Consider the following 17,716-nt stretch of genomic DNA (forward strand, 5'->3'; position numbering starts at 1 on the left):
TTCACTTAATACAGATCCTGGTCTCCTCTCACCTGACACTGGCACCTGAAGCTCTCACTGTGTCTCCTCCAGCTCTGTAAAGCAGGTCTTTCTTAAAAGTACCGTTGTCCTCGTCAGTACATTTCCACAGCCTTAGCATTCATGTAAAAACCTTTAGAGACTATAGGTCTCTGGCTCAGGGGGTGCCTGTTTTCACACTTTGGTTTTCTTCTTTTCCGTTAAAACACGTCTCACGTCAAATATCAAGCGTCGTCGCAAAGTTAGCATCTAATGCAGAGGTGTCCAAACTGTTTCACAAAGAGCCATGTGGCTGCAAGGTTTTGTTCCAACCAATCAAGAGCACACAGTTTGACCAATCAGCTGTCTGAAGACTGAGATCAGTTGATTAAATGAGTCAAGTCTGGTGTGCTGCTGCTTGTTTGGAACAAAAACCTGCAGCCACACGGCCCTTTGTGGAACAGTTTGGACACCTCTGGTCTAACTTTGGATGTCCAGATCCAGACAAGTTCATAACCAAAATGTTCTCCATTTGTCCCAAAGACACCTCATCAATTAAAGTGTTTTCTTTGTTTTATTACAAACAAATACAGTACAAAAAGTCTATATATCATTTAAAGGCAACATTTTTCTTTCTTTCAGTTGCTAAAACAAAGGTTGTAACTCACAGCTTAGAAAAATATGCCTGTTGAGGTCAAGAAAATGGACCCATTTAACATTTTCTGTATTTTACTTTCTACAAACTGTGACAGAGCACATAAACACACAATTTCTAAATAAAGCGGAAATTATTATTTATTTACAGGGTGTCAAAAAAAAAGCCTGATGGTAAAAAATGAATTCCTTACTTGACTGATTGACAGAACAGACCAACATGTCCCCATTATGTGCACAGACTGAGAGCAACCCACAACCGAACATTGTCTGAAAGCCCTTGACAAAGGTGACGGAAGTCCATGTGTTGAAGATGAATGAATGTGTGTTGACAGTAGCCCTTCTCAGGAGTGTGAATGTCTTTCAGGGGCAGTGTTTAGAATTGTTGGTTGAAGCCCAGTGTGTGTGTGTGTGTGTGTGTGTGTGTGTGTCTGGCCCTAAAGTCCATGAAGGGTGGAGCTGATGATTTCCATGAAAGTGGCTTCTACACAGTAGCAGAGCTGAACATCAGGGTCAGCTCCACCCAGTTCTTCTGCTGTCCTCTGGGGTAAAGTCAGCTTTGAGGAGCCTCCTGCTTGAACCAGAGCCTCCTGGGGCTTCTCTTTCAGATACTGCAGGCCTTAGGTGAACAACAAACTGCTTAGACATTTTATTCAACACCGGTCGATCTTTTCAATTATACGCTTCATCATCTGTCTTCATCATCTTCATCACACTACAGATGTTTTTATACAGTTTGTGGTGTGAACATATCTTTGGAAAGATTCTTCAGCAACTACAGGATGCAGGCGATTTTAGAAAAGGTCATCCAATATTACTTACTGATACAAAAACAGGCCAGAATATTTTCTGTGTCAATGTCCACATTTGAACGTTTTCATGTTGGCTGAGTTCTTAGCATCTAATATGAAAAAAAAAGGAAATATTACAAACCATGTGTATTATACTTACGGGCAATAAGAGGATCGATGTCCCTGGCTTTGGAGGCTACATCGGAGGCACAAACCTGGCCCACTTGTACCAACAGAGCTGCCACTTCGTCATAGAGTGGAGGGAAAGCCTGGCAGAAGGCCACCAGGCACGGCAGGGTGGGCATGAAGAAGGAGAAACGCTTGGCATGCGTCAGCACTGAAAAGCAGCACACACACATACACTTACAGTATGCACAAGACCTGTGTAAACATTGAATACAGTGGCTAACAGCTTGGTACACATTTTTGACTTTTGTACTAGAGAGAGAACGCTGCACTAGCAGCCAAAGGCCAGGTGGTGGCAGCCAAATATAAGGAGAAAAACATTAAAGCACACTGTATGACAGTAGCTGATTTATACAAGATGGATAGCAATTTACAGCATAAAGTGAATCTGCTGGGAGCAAATTCAATGATGGAGACGAAGACAGAGATAAAAAGAAGTATGCTGAGTAAACAAAGACACAGCCCAAAGCATGAGTGCATGAGATGAGACAAGAGAAATCTGCTCACTGACCTGTGAGGAGGGTGCCCATGACACTGATGGCCAACCTGGCCACACTGAGGGACTTGGGTAAGGCGTACTGGGTACACAGGTACGACAGCAACTGGATTGCAAAGATCTGTGGGGACACACACACACACAGTCACAACGGCTACACATTTTCCCACTTATTTATGCAGCAAATACGCAAATATTCAGCAGAGTGCACCCAATGGAGCTACTTCATAAAAAAAAAGAAAAAAGAAAACAACAGTGTAAGGCAACCCAGGACAACCCAGGGCAACTCTAGGATTTAAAGCCAGGAAAAAGAAAGGGGAGGGGAGGGGAGACTCGGAGGCCTCACCTGCTTTTCCAGCTGGGGCTGGGCCAGCAGCTCTGGGATGAAGTCCAAACAGATATGCATGGAGGGGATGCCTGCCACAGTTAGAGGCAGCAGAGCTTGAGGGTAACCCTGACAGAAAGAGAGAGCCACAAAAAAGGGAGAGAATAGGAAATATAAAACTTCTCATAAACCTAGAATGACAAGGAAGGAATAAGGAACACACAGTAGATTTAATCAAGTGGTCATTTAAACACACAACTAACTCTTAAACATGTGTGTATATGCAAATACACACAGCAGCTTTTACTTGGCAGTGCAGATAAGGGTGGATTAGCGTGACAGAGGAAGGACTGGTTTGGTGAAGTCCACCATATGGTCGCCTGCTCCTTCTGGGAGTGCTGCACTCACTTACCACTAATACCATGGCAGAATGTGATGGCTAATGGGGCCAACATGACTTGGCACCTTCTCGAAAAACTGACTTGAATGTATTTTCAGCAATAAGGCCCACTCACAAAGAGTGTCTGGATGATAACATTACTATCTAATGGCAAAATCTGCAGGAATGTTATAAAGTAGCACCCAAAGGTGGTGACTAACACCACAGGCTCGAGAGCAACTCAGACCCCTGCTCATCTTCAACTCAGTCCTGTTTTAACATTCTCCCATCTGTGTTTCTGACTGTCAACCTGTCCTCCTTTTTCCTAATGTGTTACCTGAAAGTGAACCAACTTGGCAATGTTGGGATCGGCGATGAACATCTGATGTAGTAGACAACAGATGAGACACTGCACTTCCCTCAAGTCACTGAGCAGGCCTCCCTCGGGCTCAGCGTCCTCCAAGCCCCCGCTGGCTCTCTGCCCGAGGCTTCCCTGTTTCAGTTTCCCTGGCATGGGGCCCCTGATGTTCCTCAGCAGGCTCTCTGTGTTGGCCCCCAGCTGCTGTTCTTCAGAGGTTGGCAGACACACCTCAAGAAGAATCTGGACTGCTGCGCTGTCCTGGGGTTCAACAGAAACGGGAGGTTACCATTTCATGCCACATTACTTCTGAGTTCAGGCTTTACCAATCAGCCATGACGTGCCACTAAATGTAAGAGTATTCCTAAAAAAAGTGAGATCTGCGTATGTAAGAGCAACAAAGTGTGTGTGTGAATGTGTCAGTCAGTGGTTAAAATACCTGTGCAGCTAATAGTGCGTTCTTCAGCTCCTCCCTGGTGACCTCAGGCGTATCTGGCTGTCCAGGCACCCCCAGGCTCGAGACTGTCTGGCTCTGCCGATCAAAGTCAGCCGTCTCCTTCAGGTGGCAGTGTAGGTAGGCTTTTGAGGCCAGCAGGTAGCCATTCAGCATGTGAAGGACAACGTCCATCAATGGAGGACACCTGGGACAAAAATAAATATATTAAAAACAAGTTAGACCTGTTGTTTGTTTACTTCAGTAAAACTCAACCCATCTGTGGTCATCTGGTAGAATTTGGAAAAGTACGGTCACTCACATCCACAAAACTTGGAAAGAAAATAAAACAACAAGAACAGAAATGTACCAGCACAGTGGAACCACAGAACCCTTAAATTGATTTCTTCTGCCAAAACATACCAACTTTAATGAGTAAATGGTCCAGAGATTACCTGTACACCCTCTGATCACAGCGCAGCACAATGAGAGGATCCACCATCAGGTCGTTCTGAGTGTACCTCTGCTGCCTGAGCAGCTTAGCCGAGGGTTGGAGGGCATTTACTGTCATCACCCACAACCTGCAACCCAAACACATTTGACATTTAGTTTTAATATTAAATGATACTGCACCAGGTATTATAAAGCAGAGGAAATACAGTACCTGACTTGAAACACTGTGTTTAACTCAACGAATTTCATTTTAAAATGAGATGTTTAACACTTGTTGAGTCACCTGAGAGTGTTGAGGCTAAACCTTTTGTACAGCGCAGTATAAATTGTATTTTGGAAGAGAAATATCCAAATGCCACAACAAATATGTGATACACTTCAGTAGAGGTTTAATGTCTTCAGTGATTCAGTTACTCACCGAAGCATTTCACCCTCAGCCTCTCTTATCAGACCAATGCTATACTATACACAGCAGGGCAGTCTTGGAGCTCCAAGTAGTCCTGCAGTTAGCGCACCAGCATCAATCAGTTGATCTGTGTGAAATCTGACACTGCTGCCCTCCTCCTAGATTCATCAAGCCTCTGGTCTAGCCCTCTGCAACATTCAATACTACAACAGGGAGTGAGGAAGGGAAGAGGGAGGGGCAACAATCCCTTACATCTCCTTCACGGAGAGTCTCCCTCACTTTTCCTGCCCTGAGCTCTTTGTGTCAGAGACCCCTTTTGGATCAATAGGATGTCTGCTCAGAGCTTGGGTAACTGTGCTCCTGTGGGCCCTGGGGCAGAATGAGGGTCACCCTCCTCTGTCCAGAGAGTTCACACAGGCTCACAGAGTTGCCTGGTTCAATACCTCTGATCCATTCACACAGTAATCACTGAGCAAGTGGCCTCTTGTTCCACATGTCCCTCTTTAATCCTTTTACTGAATCTCACAGCATCTCTACAGAGCCTTTGGAGAGATGACACCAAGTCAAGTACTACTGTTAACCTTTCAGTGAAAAGACAAACAATTAAACCAGCAGCCAAAAAAGGAATATCACTTAATCTGTGGATCCATATTTATATTTTAATTTGAGCCCTTAATTCAGATTTTTTTTATTTACTTATTAACTTTCTCTGATTAAGCTGAGCTCCCAAAGAGCCCAAATTTAATTAGTGAAGACAACATACTTGTTTGGACTCTCCCCAGTACTGAAGTGATGCCATTAATATAAGGCATACAAATAACGCTCTAAGGCAATAAATATACCACATCCACTAGGAATATCAATTATCTGGTACTTACATGAAATCTAGACTCATACTATGTAAATAAATTGAATATTCCAATTACAATGAAGCATTAGTCCCATGTGACATTCAGTGGCATTCTCAATTGAGGCAGTCACAATAGAATTTTCTCTACTATGTCCACAACATGCAATCACGTCCAGAGTATGTACCTGCGGGGCATCACAGTGTTGAGGCCCATCCAGAGCTTGTTGAGGGTCTGCAGTATGCGACGGGGCACTGCGGGCTCCAGCAGCAGGGCCATGCTGGCTGTGAGGGCTTCTGCATAAGGGATCAGGTCCCCAGGCGAAAGCAGCGTTAAGTGCTCCAGGATCCGCATCAACCTGGGACTGCTGGATGGCAACTTCTGGAAGGCTGGGGAGAAGGAAGACTGTTGAATTAGTTTCAAACTATAGAGCACTGCCATGTTCCTTTGAATGATATTAACTAAATACACAAACTTCTGCAGAGCAAGACAGTGGCAACATCTGGCAAACACATTTATTTAGACTGAACGGTGGTGAGAACAAAGAAGTACAGAGGTATTATTGTTTGACTTCAATCCAAAAAATACCTTCATGTGGCATTTAGCCCACTGTTAAGAAGGTATTTCAGCTTTCTGATTCAGAAAAGTGTGAATCACAGAACAAGTGTCAAAACTACAGGATAAAAAAAAAGGCACTCAGCAGGTCATCTACCACACCACACCTCTGCAGTCTGTTATACTATTGTTATGGCTCAGTTGAAACTCACCTCCTATCACCGTATCCTGGCAGGTAGAAAAACTACATTTCTATTCTTATCATACCTCCCTATTTATCATCAATGAATCTATTAATTATCATCAATTAATTATTATTCTTTTCACCACTATCCAGAGGCCTGGAAACACACTCTGGGTGCATTTTAAGGTATATATACTGTACATTAACCCGCATAATGATGTGTTAAACTATTATCTGTTACACTTTTTCCTTTTGTTAAGAATGTCTATCAGCGAAAAGCCAAATAAGAAATAATCTTGATGGATTAACCACTCGAGATCAACTGAAATCATGGGATTTTGACAACCCCACTCACCCTGGTGGAGCTGGCTCTGAGTGTATCTGCACGTGTTGCTGGGGAGCATCATCCTCCTCAGCAGGGGCAGCGTACCAGTCACCTCCTCCTCACATACCCAGTCCTCCACCAGACATAGGTGGGGATAGTTGGTGGCCAGCAGCCTCAGCAGGGCAGAGTGCAGGCCTGGGAAACAGGGCAAGAGAAACCAGGGTTGTTTGAAAGTGTATTATGCCCAAGAATTTCGTGTTTTTGATGTTTTTTTTACTTCTTTTTTTCAAGCATAAAAGTTTTAGTTGTTAGTTTATTTCCAACAACAGATAATTGCTCACTTGGGGTTTTAACACTGCTCATAAGAAAAACAGCAAATATGGTAGGGGAAAGACAAACAGATTGGAAGCTTTTCTGAAACAGCAAAATTTACTGTGAAGTGTTATGTAATGTGGGGTTACAACTATAATCTTGGTATGTAACTCATGTGCTTCCAAGCCTGTAATACTATATTGGTAAAATAAAATGTGGATGTAGATATGTAACCACACATCCGAGTCCATGTCTCACCCCCTAGCTCCTGCTGCAGTCCATGGGCCTGGGTAACCAAGTACTTAATGGGGATTTGGTCCATCAAGGCTGCTGAGTAGGACTTTGGCTTCCTCTGCATCAGGGCTTAAAAAAGAGAGAAAAAAAAGGCAAGTGAAGCAAAGAAACTATAAGAGAGTAAACAGATAGGGTGAGAACATAAAGCAAGAGAAGGACAAGACAGAGCATGAGTGTTTTATTTGGCTGTGTAAGGACGCCAGAGCCGCTGTGCCGATGTGCTAGAGGAGCGGAGGTGATTTTTCATTGACGTGGGTTCATTACCACTGCTGATGGGCATCATTACTCCTTCCTTGAAGGCTGCAGGAGCACTTGGGTAAACACAGCAATTAAAGAGATGGGCATAAACTCTCACATAAATCTGGCTTAATGAAGGGCATGAGGAGAGCTCGTCCTGGGAGAGAATAAACACTGACTAGGCTAACTGCTAATGCTCAATCTAACCTACAGCTGTCCTAGTTAGCTTAGCTCCCACAGCCATTGTACTTGGCTCTTTGTCAGCCCTCCATTTATTCTGTATGAAGCAGCCAACAGTCAGTGTCGAGAGGGAAGAGGATGAATGACTGCACATCCAGAGTGAGAGTGTCTCCCACAACTTAACAGAGGACAAAAGCTGCCTTTCTCCACTCACTGTCTGACAAATTCCCTCCATCACACATACAATGCCTTCTTCAGTGGAGGAGATGACAATGGGTGCACTTTAGACGGGCAAAAAAACAGAAAAGAAGAAATAGAAAGGAAGTGAGCCAACAGCACAGGGGGAAGCCAGGCACACTGCAGTACTACTTGGAACACAGTTATTGTCTTATACATACCTAGTTGTTTGGTGCTAGCCAACAGGTTCTCCTCATAAGACAGGATGTAGTAGAGGATAAGGAGCTGGGTGGTGATGGAGTAGCGCTGTCGTCCCCCTCGACTGCCCTCCCCTTGCTAACCAATAGAGAGAGAGAGAAGCACAGATAACCTCTATAGGCCAGGGACAGACAGCACAATAGGGTTCTGAATCATCAGTGAATGCTGGGATGGATTCTTTTGAAAGGCTCATCAGCAATATAAAATCCTGGGATGTTCGAGGTTGGCAACAAATTGCTGGCAATTTCCATTACAACAATCTAATTTGCACCACCTCCAACTTTAAAAAAATACTCAAGCCTTTATTAACACATTTATGCCATGATAATGTGTTTGGAGTAACATTTTTGTTTGAGACTTATTTTCAGTACAAAAGAGTTTTACAGACAAAGTTCTACATCTATAATCTGACTTAACAGTGTTGTAACTCATTACTCACACGGTTTTTGTTATGCAATATGATAATTAACAACTCCTTTAATCTTAAGGTCAGGAGCAATTGTAGGGATGAATAATATAAAATACAGCCATGACATGTTAATATAAAATAACATGTTACTGAACACCAATAATTACTGCAATAACAATAAGTAAAGGAAATCAGGAGTGAAAGTGAAGTTGTTTGAAGCTCTATGAAGTGTATTAAGGTAACATTGTATAAAGAGTCATTAAAAAGAGAGATCTGACTCAATTCATTACACAGAGAAATACACTACCTTCAAATACCCACACATACTGTTGGATATCCGCAAAATATGAAATGTAAAATTAATAACTCAACACAAGATTAAACCACAAATGCAATGTACAGTACTATTAACATTTTAAGATGCAGTTTAAGGCTTTGGGTGTTCATCTGAAGCCCTAGGACTCACCCCAGCAGAACTCTGGAAGACGTTGAGGATCTCCTGCTCAGTGATAGGCTGGTTGGTGGCCTCTGGGTTGGCCTTGGATGCTGGAGTGAGGATGGAGTTAATATAGGCATCAATTAGAGGAATTAGTTGGGTGTGGATGGGGGTGGTTGTCTCACACAGCTGGCGATAGATCCAATCCTGGAAGGTGCACCGGAGGAAAGAATTTATTTTTTAAAACAGATGTAACACTCAGTGGCAGGTCATCCAGTCTCCATTATGAGCCATATAGTTCACAGATACATACCTTGATGGACACTTTGTGCTTGGTGAAGGCTCGGCTCCGAAGGAGCTGGTAGATGCAGTGAATTGGGAGGAACCCTGTGATGTTGGCACTTAAGTTATTGGTCACTGCGACCCTCACCGCATGGGCCGTAACCACCTATACACCAGAAATAATGAACGCCTTATCAGTACAGCAACAATGGAAAATTAGCAAAGAACACCTGCTGATTGTGTACAGCTTTACATCACATTTTTGTGAAAATGCACACAACTTTGTTTGAGTGTAATTTAATTTCTGTGGCTCCTTTGCTAACAACCCTCTATATTTCCCCATATAGAGGTTCAAACATCACATTATTAAATTAAGCTGCCATTCATTCATAAAGGGCGTGACAAGTGACCATGCTATACCATGTAGGAGGGCTAGGTCTTTACTGCAGGTTGAAAATATACCAACAGGTAGAGGCATAATATATGTACCTGTTCTGTAAAGATTTCCTGTGTGAAGATAGTCTTCATCTTGCTTAGAGAGCTCGGCTTGATGGCAATCTGGAAAGTCGAACATAGGGGAAAAAAAATAAAATAAAATAACATCAACAGAGGTAGGTTTACTCTGAGTGAAAACAACCTGCAGGCAACAGTGGTGGTATTTTGTAATTCTCTCCTTTCATATTTCATAAGAAAAAATTCTACATGGCAGGCACAACATCACAACATTGAACTGAGAGGATTGCCCAAGGGGTGGAAACAAACAGACTCTAAATCCAATTATATTACACATCTTAGTGGAAAATACACTGAGACAGGAAAACTACTTAGCACACAGGCAGGAAACAATTGTGCACTTAATAAGTAATAAAACACAAAATTGGCCACGGGGTATAGAGTGTCTTGGTAGATAAGTGTATGCTGCAAGTGTTTCATCAGTGATATAGTCTTTATATGCGCCACTGCTGCAGCGAGGGAGCGAGGCCAGTAGCTGGTCAGCCAGACTGATATATTGATCACTGCCTCCCTCCCACCTACCACCTTACCTTCATCCCTAAAGTAGAGCACACCAACTCAATAATGGAGCTGAGCTGGTTGCTATGGAAATACATGGCAACCAGTAATAGCATCTCTCCAAAAGAAGCAGATACGCCTGCGGCACTGTAAGGAGGAAGACACACACATATGCAAGTGAGGCAAGTGAGAAAAGACACTCAGACTTGTCATTAATCCTGCATCTTACAGGACAGAATTTTAATAAACTGATTATGCTGGTTGCATCAACCCACACACACGCTCACCGCACCTTCTCCTATCAGCCTATAACCCTTTTTAGTCTCCCCTACAGTCACTTAAGACTCTGATGATTTATTTTTTATGGGCTAGAGTCATGAGCATGCAGACACATGCACTGCTGCAGTTATCACTGTAGTTTATCACGGGCTGTTCCCATGAACTACAAACATTTACATAGGGAACATCAAAGGCCTCCAAAGAGAGGACACAGACAAAGCAAACAGACATTCAGTTGTGAATACGGACATCAGATTTACCATGTTTAACTTGTTACCTCCCTCTTTATTCCAATGACTGCAGAAAAAAAAAAAATCACACGGTATCCCAGCGTCCTCACATAGTTAATGAATCTCATAAGCACTCTATATTGTGCTGCTGCTTGTTTGTACTATGAGTAGCTGTTTCTGTCCACCATCCTCCTCTGTTATAAAGTTTCAGTGAACTCTGTAGCTGACATGTTGTTTTGAAGCAAAATATCAAACCACACTAGTCGATGGTAAGTACAACAACAGAGAGGGCAGTGTTCTTTATCTGCATCATATGATAATGTGCAGTGTGTATGTGTAATTCAAAATGTAAATTACACATCTTATACTAAATGTATTTATGAAATGTCAATAATACTTTCCTACACTGGCTAATACTGCATTATAAAATCATGACTAATTCAATAAAAGCAGCCATTCCATCATGAATGGAGTCATGACATATCAGCATAAAAGTTTTCACATTACCATTTTAGTGGTTTACAATATTGATCAGTGATATATTATGGGATGGTGTTGTATTATTTTAAAACAGCTTCTAAAGTTAGTAGAATGGTTAGACTGGCAATATAATACCTTATATGATTACACAGTGTAGTCACGACTCACAGATTGTGCTCCTGTTTATCCACTCAATCATGGCTGGTCAATAATTTCTCATTATCATATCATCAGATATAGAGCTTTTCCTTACCTCTCAAAATATTCCTCCTCTTTGATCATCCAGCTGAGCCACATGACCATCAGCTGCTCCTGCTCTGGAGTGCTGGACACAGACGCACAGAGGTTTGTTTACACTCCATATAACAGAAGAACACAATTAAATGCTAAAAGATGCAGACAAGACTTTTGGCAGGCAGCCTACATTGGCATTAACTCAAAACTCAAGATCACCTGTTAGCTGAATAGGGTTTGTGAGTCCAATCTATGAAAAAAAAAAAGACTTCTAAGAGTAGGAGTCAGTGAGATTAGCTTTGTGTACCTGACCAGAGTAGGGAAGGCCAGCAGCTTGCAGAAGGATAAGGACACAAAGCGAACACCGGCAGGAGTGGCCGGAGGCCGACTGGTCATCAGCTGTAGCAGCTGCTCTGCCTCTTCATCTGTTGGTCTGGAAATGGGTCACAATGAGTATATTATTTTAAAGACATGAGCTTTTAAAGATTAAGCCAATACTTTAAACAAAGCCATTGACTCTGGAACATTTTATTTTTTGTTCTGTATTAAATAAAACTTTATGAGTTGTGAAACAACAGGCAAAACCAATAAAATACACATCAAAATCATGATTATACAAGTATCAAGGGCTGCTGCATCCTCTTTGCATTACCTGAGACCTGCAATTCCCATGAGGGCACAGTACAGTCGGAGCAGAGCGCTGGCCTTTACCACGTGCTCCTCTTTGAGGCCAGAGTATCCTGAGCTGCTCTCCTCTTCCATGTCGCCATCGTTGGGAACATGGGTGCTACGAGAGCGCGGCAGGATGGCGACCAGCTCCAGCAGCAGCTGTCTACGCATCTGCCACAGCACTGAGCTGCTTTCTCTTTTTCGCTATCAGTACAGAGAGAGAGAGACAGAGAAGGGGAAATGTAAGTCAGCTGGTGTGCTTCCACTCAGATGTTTACATTCAGGGGCTGCAACCAGCAAATGTTTGGCATTTCTGATGAAAAAATGATCTGAACAACTAACTGATTAACAAAGTTCTGTTCATCTATTAACTGACTAATCATTTGAGAGCTACCTACATTTAAGGTACATTTAAACACAATTCCCCGATTCAGCAGAGAGGCTTTTCCACATTGCTGAGGGACCGGTGTAGGATTTATTGTTTTATTGTCTATGACAAAAAAAATAAAATAAAACAACTTTTAAAGGGGAAACCAACAAAAGATGGCATTTTCGGTGATGGGCTGACTGTCAAGAGTACCTGTCATCTATAAACTGCCAGAAATGTCAGCAGATGGAAAGATACCCAATTCCCTTTCTATCTTTTGTTCTATTTCAAACATTATCTTAAACCTGGGCCAATTCACTTCAACTGATATTTTGCCTCAGTGTCCTCTGCTACACATGATGAGACAAAATGCTCGTATCTGCTCATATCCTGGCCCCTCACCTGTTGTCCATTCCGAATGAACATGCTGAACCAGGTGCGGACTTTGCTATTGGTACCCAGCAGTAGACCGCTGACATAAGAGACTAGAGGACTGACTGCCTCATCTGCTGTATCTGGTTTATAGTCCAGAGTCAGAGCCACACCTAGGCCAGGCAGGTGGCACTCCTCCACCTGCGAACACACAGAGTTAACAGACACACAGTACGTTATGTTAGGCACATTATTTTTGTATATGTACGATTTTTAGTGATTACATCTTTCACATTGTTCTTTCTCTAACACTTTTAATTGTGTTATTCCCTTGTTTGATAACTGACCTTGTGCTGTTACCTTCAAATTGCTCCTTTCAGGGATATTATAGCAAAGTATACCACAACAGAGAGACAAAAAGCTTCAGTGATTCTAGCCTCCATGAAGCATTTGTGTGAAATAACTAAAGAATAAAATGTTTCTGGCAAAATAGAGTCTATTACTAGTTGATTCAGTGAGGAGTTAACAGAAATTAAAATGATGTTAAGGTCAGAGAAAAGGTTCCAAAATAACAGCAGAATTTATTTGCAGGCAAATCATTCTTAACATCTTCTATAAAATATATTTTTATTCTAACATTTAGAGGACCAGGTTTTTGACACCACTGATGTTAAAGCCTCACCGGGAACACATAAATGGATGAGGCACGGCTGCAATGCTGCCTTAAATTTCTACATAATAGTAATAATGTAACTGACCACCATGGCTCTGATGTTGAGGGCCTGTGAGGGGTTCATCTGACATAGCTGCCTCAGGGCTTCAGTCCTTCGCCTACCACCCATACTCTCCTCGTCCTGACGTTCTCCATTCTTGATCAAACCTCTGCAAACTGCAAAGACAGACATGCACATTTAAGAAAACAAGCAGCACATAACAACCCACCAAACATTATTTGGACTACTGAGTTTCCTGGAACGTTACATGTTGATCCTTGGACTCAGGATCATCTATTAGCAACATGCAATCTATTAGCCATCTATTTGCAACATGCTCACTGATTTTCCCACAAAGCAAAAACTATACCATCATGTAATTCTTGCCTAAAGGTTGCCTGGCTTTCAGTACGTCACTGACAGACAGTAACAGTGTATAATTTCTCCAATGTCACGGCCAAGTCATGTTCCTCCATTAACACAAACACTCCACAGAACCATGCCTCATTTATTTGCCTGTAAATAAGATTTAACAGGCATCAGAGGACATAATTTCCAAGGTTTTATCTCATCTCCACTATGTATTTCCACAGCTGACAGTTTAAAAGGCAAACTGTTTATGGTTAGCTGAGACTATGACAAGCACTGAAATAATATTAGCTTCCATCTCTGCCACTTCTGCCTTATTTCATAAGCCATAAAAGAGCCAGTGGAGTTAGGTCTGTTTAGCAGCTTGTGTTCAATGTGACAGACCTTGATGCTTCTAGACAGAGCTATTTCCCCACACTTCACCCTCAGATCACTTCATTTCACTTTCGATTCAATTGAACAAGGTCTCTTCCAGTAACAAAGCCAAAATGATTCCCTGACACTGACTGCTATGTAACACACACGAATAAGCTATTGAGTTAGCTCTGACCCTCTGTGTGATAAGAAGGCACTGGAGACAGCAAGCATATTCTTATGAATCTCTGAAAGCACATTCTCTGTGAGCCAGAGCAGGACAATAATGCTCATCATCAATCAAAGACAAATAGACATCCTCGGGGCTGTGGCATGACTAGAATTATAGGGGGAAACAGTTAAACGCAGAATGAAAACGTGTGAAGCCAACTCAATAACTATCTGCCTATAATTATAATCGCAGAAAGCTCGTGAGGTACTATTAAGCAAAGGTCTATTTCTGCCACAGCGGCCACACTCATTAACCATATGAACTACTACCAGAGACTCTATCTCACATTATCAGCTGACATTATGTGCAGTGCTGTGGCACAGATGAATTACCTTCACTGAAGCTGTCAGGAACATTGGCAACCAACAGACACAGAAACCAGTCACCATTGCGAACATGGAGCAACGCTTCTGCCACATCCACAATGGGCAGCAAGGAAGGCAGCTCTGAGAAACAAAAAATAATGAGCACATTTTAGACAATGTACAGTACTAACAGTATTTGCAACTCACTATCAGGATAACATATCTCCATGATGTATTTTCTCAGACTGCTCTCCTATAAAGAGGACTAATGACTCCCTTTGTGTCATAACTGCAGAAAGGTATTAGTCCACTGATGAGTTTGACATAGCACTGTGCTGATAACTGACAGACTTTGGTGGATCTTATCTTCAAAAATTCAATCACATGACGTGATGAATTTTTAAATGAATGAGGTATGAATCGCAAAATTGAAATGCACAAAAAGCTTTTTGATTCTCACCAATTTCTAGAGATGTAAAACCACACCAATTTAGTATCATGTCGCTGATTTTTATACATGAGCTAAACTTCCATACATGAACTAATCCTACACATGCCACCCATGGTATAGCATTCTGGATCCAATTATTCTTATTCTTATTCTTGTAAGGGCCACACTTAAGTACAAAAGCTGTAGTATTCAACCTGAGCCCACCTGCAAAGTACGTCTACATATAACTATTAAGAAGGTGAAAGGAGTTGGGTACCTGCTTGTAAAATGCAGAGGACATCCGCAACCTCTTCCAGGTACACAGGGCTTTCAAAGAGTTCAGAAGACTTTAAGAAAAATTCTCCATTTGAATCTGCCACCTGAGAAACAACAAGAGAAACACACTGTATGGATCAATCATCTAAGTCATCCTCTTAGGTGAAGATAAAAGCACTTAAGAACTATTCCGGTACAAAACATTTAATTTATCAGGCAATATGAGAGCAGCTGCCAGAAATGTGGGAGTAATTTCTGATGCCAACTTAAGCTTTGATGAACAAGTGAAGAAAGCTCTGCAATCTCGTTTCTTTCATGTGAGACCAATTTCCATAAGTAAGATATTTTTAATTATTCAATAATTAGTACAAAGTCAGTCATGCCTTAATTTCTTTATATTTAGACCAGTCTGTCTCTCTGTATTCAAAGCTTCCAGATGCAGATGTCTCTTTCACATCTACATACATTACACAAAAGTAAGCAGCTCAGACTTAGGTTGGCAGTAAGGACCTTAAATTCCCAATTTCTAGTCTCTGACCTATCAGAGATACTCTAGTTATCTGTGTAGTTTAGAGTGGCATAATCAGTACTGTCTTTATAATCATTTGTTAACAACCTTTTAGAAACTTTGTTGTGTTCTTGTCTTTTTTTGTCACGTAGCATCTTGTTTTTTTATTTAGTACTTAAGAAAGTAAGCTCAAAGTTCATTAGTGTTACAAATGTCCTATGGTTTCCTGAATTACGTGTGGACTGTACCTTATTCATGATAGCCAACAGTTCACTGAGGGTCAGGCGGAGTCTCCTGAGGGGATCGCTGTGCTCAAACTCCAGGGTCAGGCCATGCTGTAGCTGTGACACCAGGATGCTCTCCCCGTTAGAGCCACCAACCTTGTGCCTGGCAGAAGTGACAGAACATTGTATACAATGCTAAATTTAACTAAAAATGAATCATGTTACTATGTGTCAGTCAATTGTACCTGAGCTGCTGCTCCTTTCGTGCGTCCTGCTCCAAGGCATGAAAGTCAACAGACAGAAGAGCTACAATGGAGTTGACAGCTTCCACTCCTGAGAGCAGGCGAAGGATGAGCTTCTTGTCCTGTGCCCAGGACTGGCTCTGATCAGCTGGAGCGCATAAAGCCATCCTCACCAGGCAGGGAAGTAGCAGCCTCAGCTCGGGGTCACTCAGGGCAGCCAGACGCACCACATCCACCTTCTGCATGGCTTCAAAAGCATAGGCGCTGACAAACTGCAGCCCTGTGCTGTCTGCCATCTCTCTGCAACTAAACCTTTGAGAAACAGACAACACAGACCATTTAAAAGGCAGAATCTGATGCCATCTGAATCAAATAAAGTGCACAGTCTTCTCGTCTAGGCATCTAGTGGGTCATAAGCAGATGCACTGATTTAACTGAGAGTTTAGAAAAACTGTAGAAACTCCACAAAACTATGATACCCGGCGGGTAGAATTCAGCTAACAGAAGAGGCGTAGCAACGCATTCATTTCTACATTTACAACAGTTTTCTTTGGCTTTTAAGTAATGTGTTTGTAATTAAATTCTATAGGGGTCTTCTCAGTTAGTCGCGGCAAAATAATGTTGCGGCTGTTAATATCATAATAACGTGGCTAACAAAACAAGGTAACGTTAGCTGTTAGCTGAATAGTTGGGTATCGCGGAGAACTAACGGGCATGTCAGTGCTAATGCTAGCCAACACTGGAAATATTAAATACCGTCAACTTTAGCTGACGTGGACTTTGCCTGTACCAAGTCAAAATAACCTCGATTCACAAGTAGCACTCAGAAATATATGCATTTAAAAACAAGCAAGATACGACTAAAGTAACTCTAATTAGGCAGCTTATTAAGGCTAGCTAGCCGCTAGCTAGCTTGCAGTAACTTAGCTAACACTCATTCACTATCCCCACTGATGCCGACTCTTTGTACACTAAATGCCAGCTAACAGCAAAGGCTAGGCTAGGCTAACTTGTCAGACAATCATATTCGCATATGCTGTCTGGTCTGTCTCTGCCGTGTAAACACTAGTAGATAATGTACATACAACAAATCAGCAAGAATCATCTTACCTCACGTAATAGGATGATGTCTTTTAAAAAGAAATTTCACCATCGAGGCCTTGAGACCTCGGACTCGGGTGTGTACCGCCGAGTTCTATAGGGACTCCTAAGCCAATGACCTAGAGAGAGAAAGCTTGTCCTAGCTTTTGCCGGTAGGTTTATGGAAATGTCTTTAGCGCTGTATGTTTCACGCCCTGTCTATTATCATTTCCGCATGTCCATTTAAGATCTCGTCTTTATCTACAGTGTAGATATGTCAGTGTGACAGTGAGAGGACTGGTCCGGTCAGCACCGTGAGGCAGCGCTGACAGCACTGACAGTGCGATACTCCAGTCCTGCCCAGAC

At 42.2% G+C, this 17,716-nt stretch overlaps 1 protein-coding gene across 1 annotated transcript; it reads right to left on the minus strand.

Moving 5' to 3' along the window:
- Window positions 1-565: 565 nt before the first annotated feature.
- Window positions 566-17,650, minus strand: ints2 (integrator complex subunit 2). Its single transcript, XM_041051007.1, has 25 exons — window positions 17,381-17,650; window positions 16,274-16,582; window positions 16,053-16,191; window positions 15,298-15,400; window positions 14,618-14,731; window positions 13,376-13,506; window positions 12,648-12,818; window positions 11,862-12,082; window positions 11,517-11,642; window positions 11,229-11,300; window positions 10,019-10,133; window positions 9,465-9,533; window positions 9,007-9,141; window positions 8,724-8,900; window positions 7,812-7,926; window positions 6,961-7,065; window positions 6,421-6,585; window positions 5,514-5,715; window positions 4,075-4,200; window positions 3,626-3,827; window positions 3,166-3,447; window positions 2,471-2,578; window positions 2,140-2,245; window positions 1,603-1,779; window positions 566-1,270 (listed from the first exon to the last, which is right to left on the minus strand). The coding sequence occupies exons 2-25, from the start codon at window positions 16,564-16,566 to the stop codon at window positions 1,089-1,091; spliced, it is 3,636 nt and encodes a 1,211-aa protein (XP_040906941.1). The 5' UTR covers window positions 16,567-16,582; window positions 17,381-17,650; the 3' UTR covers window positions 566-1,088.
- Between the last annotated feature and the right edge of the window lie 66 nt (window positions 17,651-17,716).

The sequence above is a fragment of the Toxotes jaculatrix genome, chromosome 12 (assembly GCF_017976425.1).
Source record: "Toxotes jaculatrix isolate fToxJac2 chromosome 12, fToxJac2.pri, whole genome shotgun sequence".
NCBI classification, from domain to species: domain Eukaryota; kingdom Metazoa; phylum Chordata; class Actinopteri; family Toxotidae; genus Toxotes; species Toxotes jaculatrix.

Coding starts and splice junctions, on each gene's coding strand:
- ints2 (XM_041051007.1), bottom strand. CDS start 16,566: ATGGCAGACAGCACAGGGCTGCAGTTTGTCAGCGCCTATGCTTTTGAA. Junction 14,732..15,297: donor CCTCTGCATTTTACAAGCAG/GTACCCAACTCC, acceptor TTTGTTTCTCAG/AGCTGCCTTCCTTGCTGCCC. Junction 10,134..11,228: donor GAGGAGGAATATTTTGAGAG/GTAAGGAAAAGC, acceptor TCCTCCTTACAG/TGCCGCAGGCGTATCTGCTT.